A 9,709-nucleotide genomic window follows, 5' to 3' on the forward strand; every position below is an offset into this window, starting at 1 on the left:
TCTGATTTATTCACAGATCTTGATTGTAGTGAATTTATTGGAGTCATATATCATAGGCAGGTTCCATTAAAACTTGCCAGTGAACATCATTTGAGTCATCATTCTGTGTGAGACAACACACACAGACACATGATTAACAAATGTATTGAGAAAAGGTGTACATCCTTTCAGCCTGCAAACAGTAAATCATTGATAGAAATCATAGATGTAGCTGCTATCCACTCATCTGTAGCACCAAAACAAAAAAAACAAAAAAAAAATTAACACAAATGGTTGAATTGCATTCCAAAAATGATTGCAAGAAGTTTAAAATAAAAACATTCAGGCGCTCTTTAGTTTTTGTACTGGTCCCACAAATGTTTTGACTGCAGCGTCTTTCCCTTTCTCTAAATTATGTTGTATTTAGTCACCTGTGTGACTCATACAATGTAATTGCTTTTATATAAAAAAAAAAAAATCCCTTTTACCACTTCTATCTCTCATAACCAAAAGCAAAACACCTTATTGCTGCATTTGATAAAACAGTGATAAACAGTGAAAACAAAGGGCTGTCAGTTTTGAATTATGGATCTTAATGCACTTAACATTTACAAAGTTGATGAAGTCTAATTGAGCAAAAGTAAAACCAGGATTAAATACACTCAGTTTAGATTACTTTGGCATTGTAAACCATTTAAATATACTTTCTACTCTAAACATCTTTAGTGTTGAACAGATGAGGTTTTGAATGCTGCAGCATTAAAAACCACAGAGAGAAAGTTCACTTTGGTTTTAGCCAAAAAAACAATAAAATGATTTATAACTCCTCATGCTTGAGTTTCTGCAGTGGTGTCAGCTGATTCAAGTAAATCAAACCTCCAACTACTTGGCCTTTCTGCACCTTACACTCTGTCAGTAGCAGTGTGTACAAGTGCAAACTGAATTCTGTGCAAGATACTCCAATCTCCTGTCTACATTCAGTATCATTTTAAAACAGCTCTGTAGGAATCAAGACTCCTGAAAGAGTCTCAGTTCTTATACCCTGAATGTGGAGGTGCTGCTGTGCTGCACAGCATTTGGGGCGGCACACTGCTATGGTTTGAAACTTCATTGTTTTGCGCATAGAAGTAACCAAAACCATTTCAAAGGTCTGCTGGTTTACAGTACAGGGTCGTAGCTTTGTTCTTTTGCAAACCTGTCTTAACAAACATGACGTAATCTCAGCAATCACCTTCACAGTACATCTAAACTTAATGAAATGTATAAGAAAATATAAGAAACCAACAAAACAAAAAATAAATAACCTAAAGGACTTCCTGACTTCCTATTTTAAAATGTAATATAAGTTTGCCTTGGCCATATAGTTGAAAACCTAACATCTTTGACTCATTTAAAGGTACTGACTGGATATGAACATATCAACAAGACCTGCAATTGACACATCCCTTATTAACAATGCTGTGGCTTAGTATGTCCAAATCACTCAGTTCAGTTTTTCATAGGAAAAGAGACAAAAACCTTATTTAGTGGACAAGCGATCACCAGCACCAACATAGAGTCTAGACCTGGATTAGACCTGGGAACCACAACATGTCGATTCAATGATAAGAAACATTTACTTTGACATGCAAGTTAAAAATACACAAATTGGTACAATTTCATTATTAAAAAAAAAAATCAATTTGATCCATACAAAGTCCTTCAGCTCTTGTAAACAGGACAGGAATGCGTCACCCATACACAGTCCAGAGACAAGGGAGGACATTCTGAGGCCCTGTGGAATGACTACACTGTCAAACTATTTTTCACTGCAAGTTAAAACCATCATAAAAACATAAAACATGCAATTCAAATTTTACAGAAAATAAAAGGCAAAGTGTCTGAAGTCACTTGGCGTTGGTTGGTGTCTTCGTCTACTCCCTGACTGAGCAAAGAGCTCTGGGGCTTTAACCCCATACGGAGCAGGGATGTGACATGCCACAGTGGTTTTGATTTTTTTTTAAATGAGTGTCATGAGATGCTTCTCCATCTTATCCAGTAGTTCAGAATAGCAGCACAGGACTAAGAACCACCCCCCCACCCACCCCGTCTTCAATATCGAGGACACAGCATGCTCCAGGAAAAATGTTCCTTTTAGCTGTTGATGTCTTGATAGATGGAGTTAGTTGTGGTGAGGCCAAAGATGAAAGCTCCGATTGTAACCATGACAACACCAAAGATTACCAATCCATGCCAGCTGTGAAAGAGAGACCAGGATAATAAGTGTCGCAGATGACTCTCATTTGAAAGGCTCATTCAGAGCAGATAAATATCTCCTAATTCTGCATATTTAGAGAGTATTTATTCATAGTGCATTATTTTGTTTTCAAACAAAAAAGCTTCAATAAACCCTCTCACTGTGTACAATGAAAACAAAGTGACAAGCAAGTAACATCCAATCCATTTTAAACAGGAAGTGATTTTCTTTTTTGCCATGTTTGGATTATAGAATAGAGTCACAATTCAGGGAATGTTTTTAACATCAAAACATCAGTAAGTGTCCGTAAAAGGCCTCCTGGGTTTTTCAAAGATCAGGAGTCTATCTTTAAGACAAACAGATGCTTGGCTCTGTGATTGAAATGTATGGTAATACATAAGAGGGACAAACTAGCATCCTAAGCATTCGTGGGCAGCTACACTGCAGCACCAAGGGAGCAACCCCAGTTATGAAACATGCATGTGAGTGTAGGGACAGCATCTCACCTGGCTGTCCGGCTGTCTGTCTCCGATAGTTTGGCTTGCATCAAACACAAACCTGTTAAGTTTAAGAGACATCACATAAAGACATTACAGTGAGACATTTAAATTTAGCTTGTAAGAAAACCTGTAACAGAGCACACAATGAGGGCAGTGTTACCTGGGAAGACAAATATAAAACAGGCCGCCAATCCTCCAATCAGCGAGATCACCCGACCAATATCTGGGATGAAGAGAGCGAGGACGAGGGTGACGACAAACCACACCAGGGTCTGCAGGATCCTCCTCCTCTGCTCACGTCGTACACAAACTTCCACCTGCTCACCTTGAAACCGCAGCCAAAGTCCTTCTATAACTGCCCTGGAAAGACACATGATCACACCAGAGCGCAGTGAGGAAATGCTCCATAAACTGCTTTGTTAATAAGAAAAATCGTCCGTATCAAACACAAGGGAAGCACAAAACCCTTGTTTTTTTATCCGCAATACAGATTCTGAAAACTAAAATTAAACCAATCCAACACCAGTCCTCTTTTCTCCCCCTTGTAATTTATAAATCTGTCCATGTAATTGAACTGAAACATACTTTTATAAGTGAGGTGACACAAAGCTGTGATAACACATTGTTTCTGTAGAGAAGCTAATACATTAGAATTTTTTTCCTAATAAAAACAGTCCCTGATAATAACACATATTTAATGTGGCTGGGTCACATCTATGCTCAATACATTTAATAACTTCAGTATCTATGCTTATAATTATTTAGTATCTTGGATCAGTGCATCAGCAAGTCAAAGCAATAAAAGAACTAGAGGGATAAATCGTTCTGGCTCATACATCAGCCAATACTAACTTATGTCAGATCAGATCAGTATTGGTGTAGATGTTGCCAATAAGTAAAAGAAATGCTGAATATATGTGAGTTAATTTAGAAACAGTGTCTCCATTATACAGTGTGGGAGCCTTATCAAAAACTAATGACTATCACTCGACATATCATTAGTAAGCTTTTTTTTTTTTTACTCTTAAATATCTGCATTGGCTTTAAAAGTCCAGTCCAACCTCAACAGCATTTCATTTTTAGTGTATCTTACCTGCCACAGAAGTGTAAAATGGGGTAGGATGTGACCACACAGATGACAATAAAAGCTCTTGCGATGGCCACAGCAACATCATTGGGAGGGTACGACATCAACACGTCTTGACTGACATTGGAGCCAAATGTCAGGAAGCCACAGACACCTGATCAAACACAGAAAACAAGCACTTTAAGTACTGACAGTCAGTCATGAGCCATCTGACCTGCAACAATGCTGCACAACATTTGTCTTTTGCCATATGCGTAGTGTAAACTGACATTTAAACACTGAAACTTTATCTATTACATTTTGATTACTATATATCCAGATCCTGACACAAGAGAACCAATAAAGTGGAGAGAGGATCTGCAGCCTGTTGCAAATTTGGATTTTTGAAACGAGATATTTCTGAATGTATCAGACAATTTATCAAGACAGAGTACACACTGAGCGCACATTGCACACATTGACAATACCTGTTCCTGTGTAAACAAAGAGGCAGATTATCATGCTGAGAGTAACCACAACTCCCCAAGGTCTGATCTCTTTCCTGCTCATGCTGTTGAACACCGGCACACAGCTGACATGGCACTGTAGAGAGAGAGATCAGGAGAAAGAAGATAAGGCAAAAATAATTCATCAATATTATACTCAAATCACAAGAAAGGCAAATCATATTATGATACAATATGAGGAAATACCTGGAAGCCAAAGCATATGGTGGGCATTGCATTGAAAACTGCAGTCCAGGAAGCAGAACTGTAACAAATACAATGATTTAGCGACTCAAGCAAAGCAAGATGAGGAGGATGAGGGTGTTTCTGCTTGAATGAGTCGGTGGACAATGCTCAAATAATTAGCAAGAAGTTTCTGAAAAGCTATTACCTGCATAAAGTAAGGGCAGTGTCATGATGAGTAAGTGTGGGGCTCACCTGGTGGGAATATAGCCCGGAGTCACCTCTTTATCCGGCCAGATGTACTTTATAATGACCACGATAGTTACATACCAGGTTCCCATCACACTCAGCGTACTACAATGAAGAACGATAACGCAGATGTGATTACCTTGGAAGGTGAAAGTAATTCTCAGTGAGAAAAAATGCTGAGTGAGTAGACTGAGAGACAAAGCTTTGTACCTGGCATACTTCTGAAAGCCAATCTCTTTGGGGATGGAGAGAGGAAGAATAACCAAGACAGCAGTAACAACAATGGTAAATTTGCGGTCAGTGTACCAGAAGCCACCGTCTGCATCATGAGCCGCTGCTGCTATCACTGCAAAAAATAAAAAAAAAAACCTTTGAGAAGGACAGACAACCAGAGAGGGAGACAGTGGAGTATGCTAGAGAAATGTTAAAGAGTGGGAATTAGCTTCAAAATGCTGTACACATGGCAGAGATTTAGCAAAGTAGTTAATGAACATCACACCGACTCCATTCATGCAGTTCAAAAAGCAGAAAGAGGTGGATGGTCACAGTCTATTTCCAGAAACAGGCAGGAGTAGGATTTCTACACTGTCAGCATCTCAGTGCATGGAAATGTAAGAGTGAATCACATGAGGGACACATTTACTGAGTGAAAAAAGCTGAGTGGCGTCATCCTTGATGCTCTTTGCCCTCCTCAGTAATTGCAGTGCCTTGATTTTTTTAAAGCTTAACATCAATACCACTAAGACTAAGACTATCTTCCTTTGTTTAAAGACACAAATGTAGGTCAAAAATGACAAAGTCCATGGAAATATAGGTGAAAGAACAATAAGTAAGGACAACTATACAAGGCTAGGAGTGGCTGGCGGGTGATTCAGTGTAACTATACTTACAGCGATCCAGCTGGTCTCCAATGACAATAAAGAAAGCAATGCACGTGCCAAAGGTGTAGACAGCGATGGCTACTTCACATATGACTCCAGTGACCTTCCCACAAGTGGCTCGAACAACCTCCTGATAGGTGCTTTCGTTACTGACCTGAAGAAACCACAGAGAGGATAATGAGTGGTCATGGATTCAGCAGTGAAGGTAATGGGATAAAGAAATGCACCCTAGTCTGTATACATCAACTTCCACCATCACTGAAGGTTCTTTAAGTCTGCTAGCAGGAAGTCTAAAACTGGAGTACATCAGAGGCACTGTTTCCAGTTTCTGAAGTTATATAAGAACTTATATATATATATAAGAAGCCAATCAAAAGAAAGGATCACATGTTTGTATTTGCAGCAGGATCCTCAGAAATCATCTTCAGTTTAAGGCATGCTTAATGAGTAAGTATTGGTTCATCCCACAGCTTAATTTGACTGATAGTTGTATTTGAAAGCAATACTCTGCAGCCGTTTTTAGCTTATAAAAAAAACATAAATTATCAAAATGTTGAATGTAATCAACTGTCTCAAACTTGTCTGCCTATACTGTTTGTGTTTTAGCATGTAAGCATAAGTCTGAGTCATTCAGGAAGTGAAAGCCTGAGCTTTTGTGCAATGCACAATATTTGATCAGGAATACAACCACAGAACAAAAAAGCTTTTACACAAGAACACTGCTCCGATAGCTTCACCACTAATGACGGAAAAATATCGAAGTGAGAGAACAGCAGTAGGTGGGGGAGAAAATTAAAGAGAAACAAGTCAAACAGTAAGAGATGAAGACTTTCAGGAAGTCAGACTGTGATAGTCCTGAAGCAACACAAACCTGGCAGCAGTAGCCCAGAATCACCAGTCCACTGATTATGAAGATCAGCATAAACTGAAACACAAAGAAGGGAGACAGCGTCGCATTATAGTTCCCCAATGTACTGACTATAAGCAGTTTTATTTCGGTCACATTAAAAAAAGAGCGCTGATAACTGCAGACAGTCTGCATGTATTCTAACATTCAGTCATGTGTAAATACTGTATGCCTGCCTACGATGAAACCGGTTATCATTTATACAATTAGACAAAAACTTCAGTAATTTATCAAGTAAAACAATGTTCTTTTTTTTTTAGGAGTTCTTCTCACTGGTTTGAAATGGGCGGCACTCAGTAGTAGAAATTAGAAGTCAGTTTCCTCTGTGAAGCAATCAGGATTTAGTAACGTATAAATCACAGTCTAATAAATGTGTTTTCTTATGTTGGCATCAAATCTGATCAAACCACAACAATAAGAATAACCCACATTATTCAGTCTAATAAATTTAACTAAAAATGATTTTCTCTCCCAAACTTCAAAGTCATGAGCATTTCAGTTTTCAAGAGTTGTTTCCATCTCTCTGTTAAACTGAGTTGTGTTTATAGTGGTGGGCAGATTCAGTGAGCCATTTTAAGACACCAGCTCCAGTAATTTCTGATGGCATCTATCATCAGTTTTCCTGTTTTACAGAGCAATGATGAATAGATGTATTTCAAAAATAATCAGATCAACAGAAATTGAAAATTAATGTGGGTTGAAGCCCAGTTTATCTCATTACACTAAAAGCTTTGAGTCCTGAACACCTGCCTCGTTCAGTGGGGAAAGGACCTGTATAAAGGGGTGTTTTCACTGGGGTCTCCTCACCATTTGAAGCATCACTCCTGCAGTTACTCCTCCTGCCATATTGAAGGCTGCAGGGAAATTGAGTAGACCTGCTCCCAGCGCTGCATTCACTACGATGAAAACCGCTCCTAAAGATGACACGCCACCACTCCTCCTCCTGTCCGTCTCAAGGTGCGGCGCAGAATCCACGCTGGGGCTCTGCAAGAGCCACGCCCTTTCTCCAGAGTCATTACTGCCAACTCCACCCCAGTCCTCCACATCAGCGTTAATCGCCATGAATCTACAGGCTGTGGCTTGGCCTGTGATGCCTTACGCAACCCAGAAAATTAGTCTCCAACTGTCTGGATCCAAACTGAAGTAAGGTTAATTAGAGAGTCTGGGTGAAGGAACCAGAAATCACTCAGGTGCAGTTGCAATTTTACATCCAGCGTCTTTAGTTCCACAACAGTCAGGAGGAGCTGATGTTTCTCAAATTTATCACCAGTGTCAGCGTGATGGTGGAGCCATTCAGTGGCAGATCTGTAATGAAATATTATTTGAATTTGTAAATGCTTGCAATGGGAAATAACAACTGAACACTGTGTTATAATATCCACATACTATGTAAATTATTGGAAAGAAGTAATTTGACTTGATGTTTGAATTAACGTTAAAGAAACATAAGAGTCATTTTTAGTACAACACAGATTCTACTTTCTTAAAAGAGACATGACTACTAAGATTTTTTTAAATTGGTGACTAAGCCATAATTCTTAAGGAATATAATGTGTCAGTTTTTTTTTGTTTATTTTTTGTGAGTTCATGGCGGATATGAAAACCTGCACGACTGGCCCCCATGTGAGCATATTACAGGTTCCCTCTGGTGGTTTTGATCATCTGTGGTTCCTTAAAGCAAAGTTTTGATTCGTTGGTTCCTGAATTGTTTCTGTTTTGCAAAAAGATATACATGCACTTATCAAGCATGCTGACTACTAAAACAGTCATGCAAGTGTACATTTGAATTAACTATCCTGTGCAGGCTTCTACATTGAACCCATCTCACTGTGATGTTGATTCTGACTCTGCACTTAATCTCAACAGCCTGACCAGTGCACACCCAGGACCTGTAAAAGACACATACAGCCTACAGCCCTACATCTTCTCACCCTGGCTGATATTAAAACTGATGTGAACGTTTTTAAAAGTCTTACACATGAAGCATAAATAAAGTCAAGCTGGGTGGTTATTTAGGTGATGTTTTCATTACTGAAACACGACCCTGTTCTACTGTCACTGTCTATAGTCACATGTTATGCCGCTTTGGGCTCGAAACAAAAATACATCTCAAACAATAAAGCCATTCCAGCAGATACATGAAGAATACCAGCAGATCTCATCAAATCACCGAGGAGCCTGAGCAGACTATAGAGGCTGTAGGAGGAGAAGTGAGGCTAACGTTACTGGTAACAAGGGAAGGTGTCGAGCTGACCTTAACACAAAAGCACCTCCGGCTGCCTTCGCCAAATACAGGTTAAATAAACCCCCAGCTTTTAATATGATTACATTATGGCTTTTCTTTTTTATTAAAGAAACAATAGCCTGTTAGCAAACGCTACACCCTGCTAAACACAAACTACAACAGGCCTCATGTCATGGCTACGTCGGTGATATCCACTGTTGTGTCGTCGTCAAGTGAAGTGCGGAGGATAAAATGCAGATAATTAGGTACAGTCCTACCTCTGGTGTTTCTCAGCCAGCGGGGAATGACTGAGCCGTCTGTGTTTTGGCAGCTCGTAGAAAGCCGAAGAACATGTGACACGTCCTCATGTGACTGGAGAGCTGGGCGTGGTTTCTGTTCGCCTGGACTTGTGGGTTTTGTAGTTCTCTGTCATCACGGCCCCCCCCCCCCGAGCTGAGTACCAACCAAAATACCTCACTACATGTTGAAAAAATCCAATCCAATTGGAGTAAGTAACCTGTGACTAATGATTATTTTATTGTCGATGAATCTGCTGAGGACTCTCTCGATTAATCGATTGATTGTTTGGTTTGTAAAAATTCTGAAGATAAGTGAAATGCCGTCACAAATACCCAAAGCCAAAAGTGACACCTTCACAATACTTTGTTTTGTCCAACCAACATTTCTAACCTCCAAATTATTTGTGAAGCTGGAATTAACCCATTAATCTTCTGCCAATCGGATGATACTTTCAGCTCTACTTTATGTACTGTTGGATAGTTTCATTTATAATAAAACATCATGTTCTATAAGATTGTCACGTGTTTCACATGAAAAATTTTTTAAAGTAAGTGGGAACTCAAGCAGTCAAATACGGTAACTCTGAAATGTAGTGGAGTAGAATTAAGAAGTGGCATGAAAAAGAAAATACTCAAGTGAAGAACAAGTACCTCAATTATGTTATAGTTGAAGTCTCAT

General features: G+C 39.2%; 1 protein-coding gene across 2 annotated transcripts; it reads right to left on the reverse strand.

The window, feature by feature from the left end:
• Positions 1-19: 19 nt before the first annotated feature.
• On the reverse strand, positions 20-9,151 carry slc38a7 (solute carrier family 38 member 7). Of its 2 annotated transcripts, none has more exons than XM_071488312.1 (12): positions 9,010-9,151; positions 7,315-7,812; positions 6,472-6,525; positions 5,610-5,754; positions 4,930-5,065; positions 4,726-4,824; positions 4,495-4,552; positions 4,270-4,384; positions 3,809-3,956; positions 2,876-3,075; positions 2,722-2,773; positions 20-2,215 (listed from the first exon to the last, which is right to left on the reverse strand). In XM_071488312.1, exons 2-12 carry the CDS (start codon positions 7,567-7,569, stop codon positions 2,113-2,115), a joined length of 1,365 nt encoding a protein of 454 aa, XP_071344413.1. In that variant the 5' UTR covers positions 7,570-7,812; positions 9,010-9,151; the 3' UTR covers positions 20-2,112. The 2 variants fall into 2 exon arrangements, with proteins under 2 accessions (XP_071344413.1, XP_071344414.1); XM_071488313.1 differs by lacking the exon at positions 9,010-9,151 and adding an exon at positions 8,112-8,355.
• Positions 9,152-9,709: the final 558 nt, after the last annotated feature.

This window comes from Trachinotus anak, unplaced genomic scaffold (assembly GCF_046630095.1).
Source record: "Trachinotus anak isolate AG129_WGS33_773 ecotype Australia unplaced genomic scaffold, CSIRO_AGI_Tana_v1 ptg000011l, whole genome shotgun sequence".
Classification (NCBI taxonomy): Eukaryota; Metazoa; Chordata; class Actinopteri; order Carangiformes; family Carangidae; genus Trachinotus; species Trachinotus anak.

Coding starts and splice junctions, on each gene's coding strand:
- slc38a7 (XM_071488312.1), bottom strand. CDS start 7,569: ATGGCGATTAACGCTGATGTGGAGGACTGGGGTGGAGTTGGCAGTAAT. Junction 6,526..7,314: donor CAGGAGTGATGCTTCAAATG/GTGAGGAGACCC, acceptor TTTGTGTTTCAG/TTTATGCTGATCTTCATAAT. Junction 4,825..4,929: donor GGCTTTCAGAAGTATGCCAG/GTACAAAGCTTT, acceptor TCTTCATTGTAG/TACGCTGAGTGTGATGGGAA.